General features: G+C 48.5%; 1 protein-coding gene across 1 annotated transcript; it reads left to right on the forward strand.

Annotated features, from left to right (window-relative positions):
* Positions 1-5,577: 5,577 nt before the first annotated feature.
* CELA3B (chymotrypsin like elastase 3B) lies at positions 5,578-16,648 on the forward strand. The gene is made up of 8 exons (XM_060276273.2): positions 5,578-5,713; positions 6,416-6,501; positions 8,084-8,181; positions 9,297-9,431; positions 10,363-10,499; positions 12,091-12,233; positions 14,967-15,119; positions 16,554-16,648. Exons 1-8 carry the CDS (start codon positions 5,674-5,676, stop codon positions 16,569-16,571), a joined length of 810 nt encoding a protein of 269 aa, XP_060132256.2. The 5' UTR covers positions 5,578-5,673; the 3' UTR covers positions 16,572-16,648.
* The last annotated feature ends 2,083 nt before the right edge of the window (positions 16,649-18,731 follow it).

Genomic DNA, 18,731 nt, shown 5'->3' on the forward strand with positions numbered 1-18,731 from the left:
TTGACACCTGCTATGGGTCCCAGGCCATGCAGGTTTGGAACGGGGGAGGGGAGAGACAGGAAGAATGTTTTTAGTACTGGAAAAAAGACAGGAAGTACTGTTTTGTGGGGACAGGAGGCGGGCAGGGGTGGAGGATTCCCTGGTTCTGAATGCAGGGCAGTCTCGAGCAGGTTGGCCGCCCTGGCGCTGAGGGGCGGAGATCGCTCCGGCGCCCCCGCCCTCGCAGGGTGCAGCATGGTTTCTGCGCAGCTTTGCCGCGCGGTGCCCTGCCTACCGGCCCGCCGCCCTGGCACACCGCGCCACCGGGGGTCTACCTAGAGCCGGCCCTGTCTGAATGGGGCAAGTGTGCCCCTAAAGGACCAGCTGCGCAGCCTGGGAGCCATTTTGGACTCACAGCTGTCCATGGAGGCGCAGGTCAATTCTGTGTCCAGGGCAGCTGCCTACCAGCTCCATCTGGTACGCAGGCTGAGACCCTACCTGCCTGCGGATTGTCTCACCAGAGTGGTGCATGCTCTGGTTATCGCCCGCTTAGACTACTGCAATGTACTCTCCGTGGGGCTACCTTTGAAGGTGACCCGGAAACTGCAATTAATCCAGAATGCGGCGGCTAGACTGGTGGCTGGGAGCGGCCACTGAGACCACATAACTCTGGTCTTGAAAGGCCTACACTGGCTCCCGGTACGTTTCCGAGCACAATTCAAAGTGTTGGTGCTGACCTTTAAAGCCCTAAATGGCCTCGGTCAGTATACCTGAAGCGTCTCCACCCCCATCGTTCTGCCCGGACACTGAGATCCAGCTCCAAGGGCCTTCTGGCAGTTCCCTCCTTACAAGAATTGAGGTTACAGGGAACCAGGAAGATGGACTTATCGGTAGGGGAGCCCGCCCTGTGGAACGCCCTCCCATCAGATGTCAAGGAAATAAACAACAATCTGAGTTTTAGAAGATATCTGAAGGCAGCCCTCATTAGGGAAGTTTTTAATGTTTGAAGTTTTATTCTGTTTTTAGTCCTCTTTTGGGGCTGGGGAGACCCAGCCAGATGGGTGGGGTATAGATAATAAAATTATTATTATTATTATTATTGGTTTCCAAGGTACAGCTATGACTACTGATCTCTCACCTCTGTCCTGTTCAATGGGAAATGTCCCTTCTCCACCATCAGCATCTTTTATTGACTCTTAAAACTGGGGCACTAAAGGCAAGTGACGGTCAAGTTCAGGGACAGGGGTCATGTGACCTTGCAGACACTATCGGACCACAGTTGCCAGGGCTGATGGGAGCTGGAGTCAGAGCACCTTTCTTTATTTCAGGGATTTATTTGCCAGTCCAAAGACCATCTGCAGGGCCACAGATACCCCCCAACCCTGAATTAGACCCTCACTTGTCCTTACTGCCCCGAACTTCCTCCATTACCACTCTGCCTCCCAAGAACTTATCAGAGAAGCAGCCCGACAATATTCGGAGTGCCACAGAATCCTCCCGGTTCCTGAACTAGACCATCGCTTGCCTTCACTGCCCCAAGCTACAGTACATCTCACGCAGCTCAGTCTTCTTTTAATTAAGGGATGGGAAACCCACAACTCTCCAGATGTTGCTGGACTCCAGCCATCATCCTTTACTGTGGGGCCAATGCTGGCTGGTGGGGCTGCTCAGAGTTTAAGTTCAGAACTCTGTAGATAAACCACTCTTTCCAAAAGCTTAGGGGAAAATATTGTTGTCTACGGGAAGGGTCAGTATGGAAGATGCCCTGAGTCTTTTCCAATCTTTTGGGGAAGCGAGGGTTAGAATCTAAGAGAGGATTCTATCACTGAACTGGTGGTGAGACAAGTTTATTTCTAAGATGATGGCCTTAAGGTAAAGGGACCCCTGACCATTAGGTCCAGTCGTGACCGACTCTGGGGTTGTGTGCTCATCTCGCATTATTGGCCGAGGGAGCCGGCGTATAGCTTCCAGGTCATGTGGCCAGCATGGCAAAGCCGCTTCTGGCAAACCAGAGCAGCACATGGAAACGCCGTTTACCTTCCCGCTGTAGCGGTTCCTATTTATCTACTTGCATTTTGACGTGCTTTCGAACTGCTAGGTTGGCAGGAGCTGGGACCAAGGAACAGGAGCTCACCCCGTCACAGGGATTCGAACCGCCGACCTTCTGATCAGCAAGCCCTAGGCTTAGTGGTTTAACCCACAGTGCCACCTGGGTCCTGTCCTCATTAGCATCCCCAAAGAATGAGCCAGGCTACGAGGGATGGTTCCCTACAGGCTCATGGACTCCACTCTCCTAGCTGCTAGGTACGGTAGGAGAACAAGACCCAGAGACCTGCCTCCTCTGTGCTGGAGCCAAAGCAGTGATTAATGAAGATGCAAGATGTGTTGCGGTGTCAATGCCATGAGCCCTCCATCTCATGCTCAGGTTGTGCATATGTGTGAGTCAAACCAGATACAGTGGTACCTTGGTTCCCAAACGCCTTGGTTCCCAAACGCCTAAAACCCGGAAGTGTGTGTTCCGGTTTCCGAACATTTTTCGGAAGCCCAGCATCCGATGCGGCTGCTGGCTATTGTTTCCGGGGCGCCTGTACCAATCAGAAGCCATGCCTTGGTTTCCAAACATTTCGGAAGTCAAACGGACTTCTGGAACGGATTAAGTTTGGCGCTTTCCTTTTTGCTATTTATTTTGCATTTTTGTTTTTCGCGGCTTCTTCGATTCATTTGTTTCTGTGACTGTGTGGAACCCAGTTCAGCTGCGGATTGATTGATTGATTGATTGATTGTGTGACTGCGGAAATGGATAAAAGTCCCCCATCCAAACAATGACTATCATCAGTGTAGGTAAGGAAAAAAATTGATTTTAATTTTTATCATTTACAAAACTGTCTTATTTATTTTATAGTACAGTACATTGATTATTGCTTTCATTTGATGGATCAGTGGTTTCGTTAGATAGTAAAATTCACGTTGAATGGCTGTTTTAAAAAGTCTGGAACGGAATAATCTGTTTTGCATTCCTTTCTATGGGAAAGCGCTCCTTGGTTTTGGAATGCTTTGGTTTTGGAACGGACTTCCGGAACGGATTTAGTTTGAGAACCAAAGTACCACTGTATCCTAAAGACACCATCATCTCTGCCAACCTTCATCCCAAGGAAACTGAACTCTGGGAAAGCTCCTGGAGACTGCTTGGAGATAGATGTGGCTCATATATAACCCAGAGTCCAGACTAAAGAGGAGCCTGTGGTTCACAAATGCCATTTTAATTCACAGCTGTTGCCTATTTCACTAGTGCAGTGGTTCCCAACAGGTGGTCCGCGGACCCCCAGGGGTCCGCAAGCTATGCCAGAGGGGTCCGCAAGATGCTATTAGAATAAAAAATATATTAAATATATTTCGTATGATAACAGATTTTTTGTTTTGGCCACTTCCTGCATGAGCAGAGTCTAGCGCAAAACTAGAATTAGATAGAGGCAGTAGTTCTGCTGTATGCCGTTAGGTGGCGCTTAACAAACACTACTGTTTTGCAAAGAGGCAGCGCGCGCATTCTACTAACGCTCACCTCCCCAAGATGCTTTGCGCGCGTCGGCTTCATTTGTGCGCTACTGCGCAGGTACCCTGTCTTCTCCATTCCCCTCCCTCCTCCCTGGCGCGCGCTGCCTCTTTGCAAAACAGTAGTGTTTGTAAACAAAGCGTTGTTTTTCACGGATGCTACAGTTCGCGTAGTTAAAAATGGACCGTTGGTTAAAAAGTGGTTCATCTCATTAAGAACTGAAAATTAAAACTAACTGTATACTGATGGAGTACTCTGTTGTAACTGTAAAAAAAACGTATAAATATAAAATATAAAAAGACTCTTAATTTGGCTCTCACTTTTTAATTTTAGGATTAGGAATTAATGGGAGTCCTTGTCACAATAGCGGCTCGATGAGGGGTCCTCGAGAAAATTTTGTTGGGAACCCCTGCACTAGTGATCTCTGCAAAAGCCGGGAAGTTTCTCCCCCACCCTCCTTTCATGCTTCAGCTGGCGAGTTTAAAAAAAGCATCATTGCAGCACTGCGCATTACCATGAATGGCCATGAAAACCAGACTGCTGGGGTTTCATTTCTAAAACCCAAGGTGTCTCTGATTAAACCCGCTGCCTTTGCGGGTCTTCTTGTGCCTAGAGGCAAAGGCAAGGCACTCTTATTAGATTCAGAGGCAATCTTTTCCTTGACAGTTTGCATCTTCAGAAGCTGATGTCCAGGACTGAGCCCTAAGAGGTGCTTCAAGAAAGATTTCCCTTTCGCTATAGGAACACAAAAGCATGCCCTGTACCGAGACAGTGATCCATGCGACGGTCACCTCCAGGCTTGATTATTGTAACTCGCTCTACGCGGGGCTGCCCTTAAAACTGACCCAGAAACTCCAGCGGGTCTAGAATGCCGCGGCAAGGCTCCTTACGGGGTCCTGGACGTGGGATCACATTCATCCAGTGCTTTACCAGCTGCACTGGCTCCCGGTGAAGTACAGGATCAGGTTTAAGGTGCTGGTTTTGACCTTTAAAGCCCTATGCGGCTTGGGACCCTCGTACCTACGGGGCCACCTCTCCTGGTATGCCCCGCGGAGGACTTTAAGGTCCACAAACAACAATACTCTGGAGATCCCGAGCCATAAGATGGCTAGATTGGCCTCTACTAGAGCCAGGGCCTTTTCAGTACTGGCCCCAACTTGGTGGAAAGCTCTTTCCCAGGAGACCAGGGCCCTGCGGGATTTGTCATCTTTCCGCAGGGCCTGCAAGACAGAGCTGTTCCGCCTGGCCTTTGGGTTAGACTCAGCCTGACCCCTGTGTTTTCCTCCCTCATGGCTTGGACTTATGGACTACTTGAAATGAGGCTGCACTTTAAATTTTAATACTGTATTTTAATCTGTATTTTAATTAATTGTTTTTATGTTTTATTGTAATTCTGTTGGTGTGAGCCGCCCTGAGCCTGGCTTTTGACTGGGGAGGGCGGGGTATAAATAAAAATTTATTATTATTATTATTATTATTATTATTATTATTATTATTTAACCTAATATTGTCTACACAGGCTGGCAGCAGCTCCCCAGGCAGGGGACATTTGCAAAACGTCCTGGAAACGCTGTGGAGATACTGCTTCCTTCCAAAAATAAGGTCATAGAATTGTAGAGTTGGAAGGCACCACGAAGATCATCAAGTCCAACCCCCGGGAATGCGGGAATCTTTCACCCAAAATGGGACTTGAACCCACAACCCTGAGATTAAGAGTCTCATGCTCAGATCTGAATAAAGATAAATTTCCTTGTTCCCGCAATGGAATAGAATAGGAACGTAGGAACCTGCCTTATCCCAAGCCAGACCCTTGGACCAACTGCTGCAGTGTTGTCCACACTGGCTGGCAGCATCTTTGCACAATTTCCATTGGCAGCTGTCCCTGGAGATACTGGGTGTCGGGCCTGGGACCTTCCCCACTCCAGACAGCTGCCCTTACCTGCTCCTGCTCTCCCCACCCTGCCACTCTGCGCTGGGAAAAGAGATAGGAGCCAGGTGCCATGTAGGTCCAAGGCTGAACAGTGCCCTTGGGGGCTCATGCAATGGCTAGGAACCAACCCACTTGGAGACGGGGTGAATGGTATTTAAGGACTCTGCCGCTCATTCTAGCTCTCCCAGACGGTCGGTCGGTCGGTCGTGCCACAATGTGGAGGTTCCTCGTCCCATTCCTGTTGGCAGCTGAGGGTAAAGGCCACACCTGGCATGCAACCTAGTAGCCCACCTCCTCAATTCACCTGAGACCACCACCATGGCTGTAGTCATTTTCCATACTGCCCCCCCCCTTATTTTGCTTGGTGGACTGTGGTCTTGAGAGCAGTAGGGTATAATGTAGCAGTATAATGCAGATTTCCCCCGTTTGTTTTGAGAGCAGAAATGTGGGGAAACGCGTCTGCTTCGGCCTTGATTCCAGGGGCTTGGCAAAGTCAGCGCCGGGGTATTTGAGGCCCAATCTGGAGCCACCCTGCTTCAGACCCTCCAAGTGTCCCTGTTTTCCAGGGACAGTCCCGGATTTACAGAAGCTGTCCCGGTTTCTGACATGATCCCGGAATGTCCCGCTTTCCCTGTCCCTATTTTCATCGGAGAAATGTCGGAGGATATGGAGTTATCCGACCCCCAAGCCATCTGATGGTAGCCCTGTATAGGGAAGGTGGTTTTTTTTAAAAAAAAATGTTTAATGTTTCGTCATGTTTTTATATATGTGGCTGGGGCAAACCAGTCAGATGGGCGGGTATAAATAGGAAAATTATTATAGAATAGGATTTCCCTATTTTCATCGGAGAAATGTTGGAGGGCAATCACAGGGAAAGTGAAATCTGCAGGAGGAATTGGGTAATATCATCTCCATCAATCACCCCCAACACAAACTGCCTTCCTCTCTCTCATCAGTCTATGGCTGCGGACAACCTTCTTATGCCCCCACGGGGAGAGTGGTGAACGGCGAGGATGCTGTGCCATACAGCTGGCCCTGGCAAGTAAGTACCTCCATGGCGGGGGGGAGCATTGCCTAGTGGTGTCATCTCATCTAAGTGTTCTAGAGCTGGGAAAGCAGAAGGCTGACTGGAGCAATGGGGGGGGGCGCACTGGGAAAACTCCCCTACGAGTAACAACTAACGGGTCGGGAGACTTTTCTTTTTGGCTGTGGTCACATCCGCATAAAGTTCAAAGTTTCTTCCCATTGTTATCCGCACGACCATCTGGTGAGGTAGGCCAGGCTGAGAGAGAAAGCGATTGGCCCAAGGTCACCCCAGTGACCTTCATGGCCAAGTGGAGATTTGAATCTGGGGCTCTGAAGTCATCGTCCAACCTTCTTAACTACTATCACACACATCGACAGTCTGGAATCGCCCGCTGTCCCAGACCTCTTGAGGAGGTGTGGGGAGCCTTTGGCCAACCAGATATGGCTGAACTACAACTCACATCATCCCTGTTGCAGGCAGACTCGGTTCACCCTCCGAGTGGACTCAGCGGTGCCCCCCTGGCACATGCCCCCACCCAAGCACAGCACTAGCCCTGTTGCGGGCACTGGTAACCCATGCTACGCCACTGGCTGGGGCTGCTGGGGGATGCAGTTCGGCGACAACTGGACAGCTGTCCCTGTTCTTGAGGAGCGGAACAGGAAAGCATCAGGAAAGTCCTTTCAAGTGGGGAGCAAAGCAGAAAACCTGCCAGCCTGGCCAGATCTCAGCTCCTCCATAATTTAAGCCAGTGGTAGGCAACCTAAAGCCCATGGGCCAGGGGGGCTGTCCAGGAATCAGTGTGCTTTTACATGAGTAGAATGTGTCCTTTTATTTAAAACTAGTATCATGAAGCCCGTTAAAATAATGGGTGGCGACGGGGCGCACCAATCCCGGTTCCGCCTGAGAAGGCTGGAGGGATGGCGAGTGGGGCCGAGTGGGGACACACTGGCTGAGGTGGCTGAGGAGGCGGTGGGCTGAGGAGGGCGGCCCGGGCCGAGGCGGCGGGCGTCGAGCTGAGGGGGCCGCCGGGGTGGTCAGTGGCGAGGAGCGGGGCGTCGCCATAGCCTCCGCCGCATGAGGGCGAGGCGCGCCCGTGAGGAGCCGCGAGGGGCGGCCGGAGCTGCCGGGAGGTGGGAGGAGGGGGTCCTGCCATTGTCCCTCCCAGAGGGGTCGCGCTCCTGCTGCTGCTGCTGCTGCTGCTGGAGGAGGAGGAGGAGGAGGAAGGAGCCCGGAGCTCGAGGCGACCGCTCTGGTTGTGAGGGGATTGTAGGCGAGTGGCCGGCCGGCCGGGGGCGGTCCTTGTGCCCGCCTCGCCGCCTCAGCCTGGCTTGTCTCCCTGCCGGGCCGGGTGGGCACCAAGCTCCCCTCTCCAAAGTGTCTCTGCGCTCCAAGTCCCAACGGCTGTCCGTGGGGCACATGCGCAGTAGCGCAATCCCACGGACACAGGGACTGGACGCAGAGACACTTGCACTTTATTATATAGGATGCATCTCTGGGTTATTTGTGGAGCATAGGAATTCTTTCATCCTCACCCCCCGCAATATAGTCCGGCCCCCCACAAGGTTTGCTGACCCCTGATCTACGCTGTCTTCTACAGGTCTCCCTGCAATACGAAAGAGGCGGACAGTTCTACCACACCTGCGGGGGGACCCTCATCGATGCCAACTGGGTCATGACTGCCGGACACTGCATCTCGTAAGTGCGGTCTCCCTCGAGGCGTGCTAAGCACTGAGCACACCCATGAAATGGGGGTGGGAACCCGGGGGCCATGTGGGCAATATTCGAAGGGCCACATGGACTGCTAGGAGGACCTAGCGGGCAGAGTAATGGATTTGACTCGTACCTTGGCACCTTGAGGCCACACGGGCAATCACCCGAGAGTCGCACGGCAGCGGGGGGGCAGCGTCAGAGGGGAAAGTGGGTGAAGGAGCAGATATATTTCTTAAAACTTTAGAGCTGTAGAGTGGGAAGGAATGTGCAGGTGTTCCAGACCTGTGGTGTTATCAGCGCCATGCTGTAACCTACTGAGCTATGCTGGAAGATTTACAGTGGTACCCTGGTTCTCGAATGCCTTGGTTCCCAAAGGCCGAAAACCCGGAAGTGTGTGTTCTGGTTTTCAAACGGTTTTTCGGAAGCCAAACGTCCAATGTGGCGGTTGGCTATTGTTTCCGGGGCACCTGCACCAATCAGAAGCTGCGCCTTGTTTTTCAAACATTTTGGAAGTCAAACGGACTTTCGGAATGGATTAAGTTTGACATTTTTGTTTTTTAATTTTCATTTTTATCATCTACAATACTGTCTTATTTATTTTATAGTACAGTACATTGATTATTGCTTTCATTTTATGGATCAATGGTCTCGTTAGATGGTAAAAAATCATGTTAAATGGCTGTTTTAGGGTTTTTTTTTAAAAAGTCTGGAACAGATTAAGCCGTTTTGTATTACTTTCTACGGGAAAGGGCGCCTTGGCTTTTGAACGCTTTCAGAATGGATTAAGTTTGAGAACCAAGGTACCACTGTACTTCATAAAATTCCATTGTATAAAATGCCTCAAAATGGCTTACAAAGTATGAATAGCAATAATTTAAAAAGCGTCGGAAAGGTTTTTTAAAAAATAGACTTAAAATCAGATTAAGACTCGCACTGAATTTCCAAAAGGGCTTGTCTAAACCAGAGGGTTTTTGGCAGGCGCTGAAAAGAGTACGGCAAAGGGGCCTGCTTGATCTTCAATAGGCAGGGAGTTCCTACAGTGAGCTCCATTCCAGCCACACAAAAGCCAGAGGGTTTTTAACGCACCTCTCTCTTCTCAGAGCATCCCTCAAATACAAGGTGGTTCTGGGTGAGTACGACCAGAGCAAAGAGGAAGGCTCGGAACAGCACATCCCGATCAACTCGGGGGACATCTATGTGCACCCCGGCTGGAACGGCAACTGCGTGGCTTGTGGGTAAGCGGAAGGAGAAGGGCATTTATCTTTTTTCGTATATGAAAATGATATACCGTTGGTATTTGACACCAATTAAAATGGCTAAAATAGGGACACGGGTGGTGCTGTGGGTTAAACCACAGAGCGTAGGGCTTGCCGTTCAGAAGGTCGGCGGTTCGAATCCCCGCGACGGACTGAGCTCCCGTTGTTTGGTCCCAGCTCCTGCCAACCTAGCAATTCAAGAGCACGCAGTTCTGTTTTGCCAGAAGCGGCTTAGTCATGCTGGCCAGTAAAGCGAAATGAGCGCCGCAACCCCAGAGTCGCCCGCGACTGGACCTAATGGTCAGGGGTCCTAAAATGGCTAAAATGTACAAAACAAGTTCAAATTTGTGTTGGAAATGCAAAGAGAAGGAAGGTACTTTTTAAATTACCTTAATTAATTAATTACCTCATTAATTAAATTAATGAGGGACCCAGGTGGCGCTGTGGGTTAAACCACTGAGCCTAGGGCTTGCTGATCAGAAGGTCGGCAGTTCGGATCCCTGTGACGGGGTGAGCTCCCGTTGCTTGGTCCCAGCTCCTGCCAACCTAGCAGTTCGAAAGCACGTCAAAATGCAAGTAGAAATAGGAACCGCTACAGCGGGAAGGTAAACGGCGTTTCCATGTGCTGCTCTGGTTTGCCAGAAGCGGCTTTGTCATGCTGGCCACATGACCTGGAAGCTGTACGCCGGCTCCCTCGGCCAATAATGCGAGATGAGCGCGCAACCCCAGAGTCGGTCACGACTGGACCTAATGGTCAGGGGTCCCTTTACCTTTACCTTTACATTTCCTTTAATTCATTATATATCATTTCCCAGAAAGCCTTTAGCCGAGGACATGTCCATCCCATATGGCAAACAGTACCCTCCTTCCCTTTGCATTTCCAACACAAAACCTCCTCCTCCTCTTTCAGAGATGACATCGCCTTGCTGAAGCTTTCTCGCAGCGCAGAGCTCAACGACAAAGTGCAGTTGGGGTGCATCCCGCCCCCGGGAGACCTTCTCCCCAATGGATCCCCCTGCTACATCAGCGGCTGGGGGCGCCTCTACAGTACGTGACCTGATTTATTTATTTGTTGCATTTCTCTCCCACTTTTTTTGGTCCTCTGAGGAACATGTGGTACTCCAACTCCCTGTTTTATTCCCACAGCAACCCTGCGAGGTAGGTTAGGCTGAGAGGCAGAAAACTGGCTTCCAAGGATGCCCAGTGAGCTTCATGTGGCCAGCTGGGGGGATTTGAACCTGGGTCTCTCCCAGGTCCTAGTCTGACACTCTAACCACTATGCCACCGCTGGCTTTCTTTACTTGGGGAGCAGGGAAGGTGGGACCAAGGTCCCAAGCACAGCGGGCGGGGAGGGGCAGAGTCAGCATCAGTCCCCTGGGTTTTGATTTTTCCTCTTCCCTCCCTGTGCCTTTTTCCTCATGTGTCATGCTGTTCTTCTTCTGATTTTGGATTGCAAGCACCTTGTTTTAATTGATCATATGCAGTCCACTCTGGGAGCCTTTTTGTTTGAAGAGTGGGGCACAAATGCTTTAAATAAATGCAGAAATAAATCAATGCACTGGCCGGCCACTGTGGCTCTTCAGGATTTCGGCCTTTCCCAGTTCCGTCTGGGAACTGAACCTGTGACCTTGTGCGTGCACAGGTCCGAGCTTTAGCCTCCTTCTAAATTCAAAGCAATATCCTAGTCCTCGTTGTTTTGTTGATGGGCTCAACAGAAGCAAAGCAAGGTGCCTTCTACCGAGCCAGACCATTGGTCCACCTACCCTAGTACTGTCTGCACTGACCATAGCTGCCAAGTTTTCCCTTTTCTCGCGAGGAAGCCTATTCAGCATAAGGGAAAATCCCTTAAAAAGGGATAACTTGGCAGCTATGGCACTGACAGGCAGCAAAGGCTCTCCAGGCTTTAAGGCCAAGGAGTCGCTTCCGAGTTCTTCCGGGAGATGCTAGCGGGGACAGAACCTGGGACCTTTCACGTGCAAAGCTCTACCACCGCATCCCGCTAAAAATAAAAGAAGCTTCTAGTCCTCCTGGCATTGAGAGGCCCACTTGGGATAGGAGCAAAATCAGCTGCCTTATATCGGCCCATCAGTATTCCCTGCGCTGACTGGCAGCAGCTTCTTCGGGAGTTCAGCCAGTGAAGACTTTCCCCCAGCCCTACCCGGAGATGCTAGCGGGAGTTTGAACCTGGGACTTCTGCATGCCAAGCAGGTGCTCTAAGACCTGAACTACAAAACCCCTTCCCTTCTTTTCCCCCTGAAATATTTTTTATTTGATTTTACAAATACAAAATTCATAACAAAACCATTACACATCCATATGCAGAGATTCTCTGAATCTCCAGACTTCCCCTCACAACTTTCATGGGTTTTTATGTTAACGTTTACAACTGCAATTTCAGTTCACTATCCACATTTTTTTAATTCATCTGAATTATCTATAGCCTTTTTTATTTAACCTGACAAGTGATATCAAATTCCTGCTAATGTTTTCATCTGCTTACAGTGGCCTTTGTAACTCCCCCTCCCCCATTCTTTTTCAAAGTTCTTGTCCTCTTGGTTCGTGAGCTTTCCAGAGAATTTTGCCATTTCAGCATAGTCCATTAACTTGGCTTGCCATTCTTCCTTCCCTTCTCTTACAGCTGGCGGGCCTCTCCCCTCCATCCTTCAGCAAGCCCTTCTCCCGTCAGTGGACTACGCCCACTGCAGCCAGCCGGACTGGTGGAGCTACACCGTGAAGGAGACAATGGTCTGCGCCGGGGGAGACATCCGTTCCGGCTGCAATGTCAGTAAACTGCAAAGATACTGACTGGATAAGGGACCTGCGGTGCTGTCGGCCCAGATGATGCTGAGCAATGGGGCCCCATCTCCAGCTATCCTGGGGGCAAGACAGTGGACGGCAGAAAGGGCCGGTCGTAGAACCGTAGCATTGTAGAGTTGGAAGGGACCCTCAAGGGTCCTCTAGTCCAACCCTCTGCCATGCAGGAATCCTGCCCACGGCCGTCTCTGGGTCGCTCGAACCACCAGCCTTCTGGTTAGCAGCCATTGAGCCACTAGTGTTCCCAAGGAGGGAAATAATTTCCATAGGAGAATGCCTTTTTCAGATTAAGGAAACATTATAATACATTATACTATATTATATAGCAGAGGCATGTCCAACTGCTTGATTGCAATCGTGGGGTGTCCCTGGTCGATCCTAGTCGATCACGTGATCGATCGCCCCCCCAAATAATAATAATAATAATAATAATAATAATGCTCAACAACTTTGGGCCTTCCTCCCCCCAAAAAGCTCAACAACTATGGTCAATCCAATGGGTAGATCACTGCCAGTTTTTTTATAGTGGGAGTAGATCGCAGTCTCTGGTGAGCTGGACATGCCTGATATAGTATATTATACTACAATATACGGTAATATATGCGGGTGGCGCTGTGGGTTAAACCACAGAGCCTAGGGCTTGCCAATCAGAAGGTCGGCGGTTCGAATCCCCGCAATGGGGTGAGCTCCCGTTGTTCGGTCCCTGCTCCTGCCAACCTAGCAGATCGAAAGCACATCAAATGTAAGTAGATAAATAGGTACCACTACAGCGGGAAGGTAATTGGTGTTTCCATGCGCTGCTCTGGTTTGCCAGAAGCGGCTTAGTCATGCTGGCCACATGACCCGGAAGCTGTACGCCTGCTCCCTCGGCCTATAGAGCGAGATGAGCGCCGCAACCCCAGAGTCAGTCACGACTGGACCTAATGGTCAGGGGTCCCTTTACCTTTACCTTTTACTATAATATTATGGTATGATGAACTCGTGAGCCAGATTTGAGCTATGAGCAACAGAAGGAATTAGATTATAATATCAGGGTTCAGATTTGATAGATAGAAGATAGGGTGCAGCAGAAGGGGTAAAACAACAAGTCCATGGAGAACGGGGTGGGAAGTCGACAAAAATTAGAGAAAAGACAAAATTGTGTTTTGACTGCATGTGTTAAAAATGTTGAAACTTAATAAAATATAATGGGAGGAAGGGGAGAAAGGCCCTGCCATTACGAAACGGGCACGCTGTATATTTAAAGGCACGTCATTTCCCCAAAAGAATGCAGGGAACTGTAGTTAAGGCTGCTGTGAATTGCAGCTCCGCAAGGGGGGAAACTACGGTTCCCAAGATCCTTTTGCAGGGTGAGCTGTGTGCTTTGCAATGTACGGTAGGGATGCAAAGCCAGTTTTTTGCACAAGAACGCAGCTAAGGGTCTTGCGGCACTTTGAACCAAGAGCAGGGAACCCCATCTCAACCGGGGGGGGGGGGGGGCACATTCCCTTCTGGGCAACCTCCAGTGGGTGCCATGTGCCATTGGTGGGTGTGGCCAGAGGCAAAGGTGGGCGGAGCAACAAAGGTCTGATTTACTTTTGAACTCTAGCATTTTAGAGTTGGAAGGGACCCTCAAGTTCAAGGGTCATCTAGTCCAACCCCCAGCATGGCAGCAATTGCACCCAAGACTTGTTTCTACAGGGAATGATTGATTCATTTTGCGTTATTCATTTTGCAATCTTCAGCTCGTGGGTGGTATATGAATTTAATAGATAGTATACAAGTACTAATGATCTACCCCAGTGTTTCTCAACCTTTTTTGGGCCACGGCACACTTGTTCCGTGAAAAAAATCACGAGGCACACCACCATTAAAAAAGTTAAAGAATTTAACTCTGTGCCACCCTATATTATAATTATGACTGTAAGAAACACTTGCCAAATATTGCTTTCCGGCGGGTCAGTGTTGTGTATTGGCGGCCGCCAGGCATGTAACAATGCAAATCGCCCTTCTCGTCGCCGCACGTCGCGGCACACCAGCCAGCGTCTCGCGGCGGAACAGCGGTTGAGAAACGCTGATCTACCCTATTGCAGAGTTACAGACCTCGCCTTTTATTGCCGACGGTACAGCTTTCTTTAAAAATATAAAAATAAAAATTATTTATGCCTTTCAGATTTATACATTTCACTAATTTTACAATCATTTTAACATTTCCAAACAGAGAATAAAATATAATAAAATATTGATAGATGCAAAAGAAGAGGAGGTTTCTCCCTGCCGGATATGAGACTTTACTATGAGGCAACCTGTCTTTGCTGGTTGAAGGCATGCTTGACATTAGAGAATTCACGTATTCTCGATTTGGAAGCTCATGACAATATTTTTGGTTGGCATGCCTATTTATGGTATGAAAAGGCGACAGGTCATAAAGGATTTACAAATCGTATATGAAAAATTTGTAATTGCGTGGGATAAATACAATAATTTATTAGAGGCAAAAACACCATTTTGTCTCTCACTGTTGGAAGCTGTAGTGGTAAAGGAAAAGAATATGATAGAAGGGTGGGCAACTTATAGAAATTTATTAAAACAAGAGGGAGGAGAGTATAAATTACAAGATTGTAAGGAATTATCAGGGAAATTAACAACATGGGTACAATGTCATCATTTGAACGGGGTGCCGCTTCTGAGACCCTTTTCACACCACGCCTATTATTTCAGGGTGACTCCGGAGGCCCCCTCAATTGCCGGGCTGCTGACGGGAGGTGGTACGTCCATGGGGTGACCAGCTTTGTCTCTGCCTGGGGGTGCAACACCTTGAAGAAGCCCACCGTCTTCACCCGCGTCTCTGCTTTCAACAGCTGGATTGAAGAGGTAGGTCCTGCAGGCCGGGGCTCTGGCGGAGCACCAGATTGTTCTTTTACGGAATAATTATAATTCATTGCTTCGGCTGGACGTGGAGGGGAGAACGTGGAGGCCTGCCAGGGCGTTGGGTGACTCCCTGTTTGAAATCAAAGGTGGAATTTTACAGCTGCATCAGAAGAGTTGAGAACAAAGAGGGAGACCTCTCCAGAGGAACTCCAAGCCAACAAAGGAGAGCAGGAATAATAATTAATATGGGCATCGTATTTGATAAAGGAACAATCGATGGAAATGAAATCCTCTCACCGGAAGAAGAAATGAGAACTTCGTTTGCGAATTTACAAATTACTATATGTGTTTTGTTTTTTCAAAAAAAAGTTTTATTATTTTTTTAAAAAAAACATCTAGTAAAAACAAAACACTACAAATAACAACAACCAGAAACAAAAAAGAAAAACAACAACAACAAAAGGAAACATACATAATTTCATATTCTTAACCTCTTATCAAATCATTGTACTGCGACTTCCTCGGATCCTCCTTACTGCGATTCACTGCTTATCCTTTTTAGCAATTTCTACTTCATAATCATTTTAACCTTATATAGGTTATGCTTATTTCTTAATTCTTAACAAAACTATTACCTTCAATTACCTATTTTTCTTTACCACTAAACCCGGTCTTGCACTACAGCATTATATATACCTCCAAGTCCATTTCTTATTAATTAATTACAATATTTTTCTTCTTCAAATAAACTTTAAAATTCTTCCAATCTCCTTCCACTGATTTTTCTCCCTGGTCGCGGAGCCAAATTACTATATGTGTTGATGCGAATCGAAGAGAATCATTGTAGCTGTGGTACAAGGGTTTTGTTTGGTTTTTTTTTTATCAAGAATGGGTTGTATTTGGTTTGAGCAATAATCTTTAGGCAGAATTAAAGGGGAAACAGACCCTGAAGTACAGCATGTGGGAAGCCATGCAAAATTTATAATTGGCTATGTAATGGATTTGCATTTGAATTGGTATCGTTATTTGGTGTTAATATAATTTGGCGCATATTGGATTTTTGCAATTGAAAATTAATAACAATTAATTAATGATGAAAAGAGGAAGAAGAGGTAGGTCCTGCTTCTTGCCTATGGGAGGACAAGGCCCACGGACCCCGTCCCAGAGAGCTTCCTGCTCCCTCTTGCTGATGGGAGACCTTTTCTCACATCTCCCGTTGTGAGCAGTTTCCCTAATAAGCCAATGCCCAATAGAGTCCTGTATCTGGTCCTCACAGTGGCCAACCACCATACGCTTAAAGCACAGGGTCCCCCACCCCAATAATCCTGTGAAATATAGTTTAAGCATATGGCGTGGATCTGCCCAAAGATCTCTGCAGCTCCTTGCTGCCCTGGCACATTTCCTAACAACGCAACTTTCTCTCTTTTTTTCTTGCAGACCATTTCCAGCCATTAACGTCAAGCAGCAGCGACTGCAGCCGAACCCCTTCCTTGCTGGACTCTTCGGAATAAAAATTTAAAAATGCACAGTCACCTGCCTACCGTCTCTTTCTCTCACCTTTGTTGCTTCTCTGGGCCAGCCCTACTGTTAGGCAAGGCAAGCTGCTTCGGGCAGCAAATTCTGGGGGAGGTTGGGGTGACGAACTGGAGCACAGAGCTTTCCTGCAATCTCCTGAGCTAGTCTCAAGCCACCTTGTGGTGCTCTGGAGGGTGCTGTCGCCAGAACTGAAAGACGATTCAGCTTCCAGCCCAGTCGCCTTCAGCAGAGAAGGATTTAGGGGTGCACGACTGCTTCGCTGACACTGGGTGCTGCCGCAACAATGGCTTAGAAGGGAACGCGAGAGGCAGGGAGGGGGGAGGGGGGCAAAGTTTGGTATACAGTGGTACCTCGGTTTATGAACACAATTGGTTCCGGAAGTCTGTTCATAAACTGAAGCAAACTTTCCCATTGAAAGTAATGGAAAATGAATTAATCCGTTCCAGATGGGTCCGCGGTGTTCATAAACCGAAAATTCATAAACCGAGGTGTTCATAAACCGAGGTTCCACTGTATTACAAGATGCTGCTGGATTTTGAAAGCCCAAAGTCCACCCACGTCTTCTGCACAAGGAGTGGGGAATGTGGGGGGTCAGGCGCATCTTAGAATAGAATAGAATAGAATAGAATAATTTATTCGCCAAGTATCAACCATACTTGGAATTTTGCTTCGACTACATTGCAATGTAAAGAAAAAACATACCTCATACAAACACTATTCCCCTCACAATACAACAGCAGAAGCGAAAAGACCCCATACCACCAACTGGCCTCTCTTCCACCCACAACTACAGATTCAACAATTTGATGGCACAAGGAAAAAAGCTATTCCTGTGCCTCGACGTTTTTGTATATAGAGTCCTGTACCGACGTCCGGATGGGAGTAAATCAAACAGGTGATGACCAGGATGTGAAGGGTCTACACTCTACAGCAATTCTCTCTGCTCTCTTCCTGACTCGAGTGGCATAAAGTGTCTCTATTGGAGGCAAACTAACACCAGTTACCCTCTCTGCTGTTCTTACTGTCCTTCCCTTCAGCTGGGAAAATGTCTGACAGTCACTGAGGCAGAGGGGGGTCCATCAGGACAAGGGAGGGCACCACCAACCCCAATGTGCCCTCTGCCAGCCCTCACTTGCCCGCCCCAAAACACATAACTTCCCCCGAAGAGTCGCAGGAACTGCGTCTACCCCTGCACCGAGCTACAATTCCCAGCACCCTTAACAAACTATAATTCCCAATATTTGAGGCGGTGGGTGTGCTCTGAAGGTGTGCTTTAAATGGGATGCAGGTGGCGCTGTGGTCTAAACCACTGAGCCTCTTGGGCTTGCCGATCAGAAGGTCAGCATTTCGAATCCCCGCAACGGGGTGAGCTCCTGTTGCTTTGTCCCAGCTCCTGCCAACCTAGCAGTTTGAAAGCATGCCACTGCAAGTAGATAAATACGTATGGCTGCGGCAGGAAGATGAACGGCATTTCTGTGCACTCTGATTTCCATCACGGTGTCCCATTGTGCTAGAAACGGTTTACTCATGCTGGCCACATGACCCGGAAAGCTGTCTGTGGACAAATGCCAGCTCCCTTGGCCTGAAAGCAAGATGAGCGCACAACCCCATAGTTGCCTTTGACTGGACTTGACCGCCCAGGGGTCCTTTACCTTTAAAATGTGTGCAGAATGTGCTTTAAATGTATGGTTTGGACCTGTCCCTAGCGTTGCCCAAGGAGGAGGATGCCTGGGTGGGGCAGGGGTTAATGGCAGATGATAAATGGCCATTCTCAGATACTTCTATATTTGGCAGATGAAAAAAAATGTATACAGTGGTACCTTGGTTCTCAAACTTAATCTGTTCTGGAAGTCCGTTCCAAAACCAAAGCGTTCCAAAACCAAGGAATAGAAATTATGCAAAACGGATTAATCTGTTCCAGACTTTTAAAAACAACCCCCAAACAGCCATTTAACATGAATTTTACTATTTAATGAGACCATTCATACATAAAATGAAAGCAGTAATCAATGTACTGTACTATAAAATAAATAAGACAGTTTTGTAGATGATAATAAAATTATTTTTATTTCCTTACCT

Source organism: Zootoca vivipara, chromosome 6 (genome assembly GCF_965207765.1).
Source record: "Zootoca vivipara chromosome 6, rZooViv2.hap1.1, whole genome shotgun sequence".
Taxonomy (NCBI): Eukaryota; Metazoa; Chordata; class Lepidosauria; order Squamata; family Lacertidae; genus Zootoca; species Zootoca vivipara.

Bases quoted from the DNA above. Each gene is read 5' to 3' on its own strand.
- CELA3B (XM_060276273.2), top strand. From the start codon at position 5,674: ATGTGGAGGTTCCTCGTCCCATTCCTGTTGGCAGCTGAGG. The intron at 6,502-8,083 runs GTAAGTACCTCC...TGTCTTCTACAG, and splicing joins CATACAGCTGGCCCTGGCAA to GTCTCCCTGCAATACGAAAG. The intron at 12,234-14,966 runs GTCAGTAAACTG...CTATTATTTCAG, and splicing joins ACATCCGTTCCGGCTGCAAT to GGTGACTCCGGAGGCCCCCT.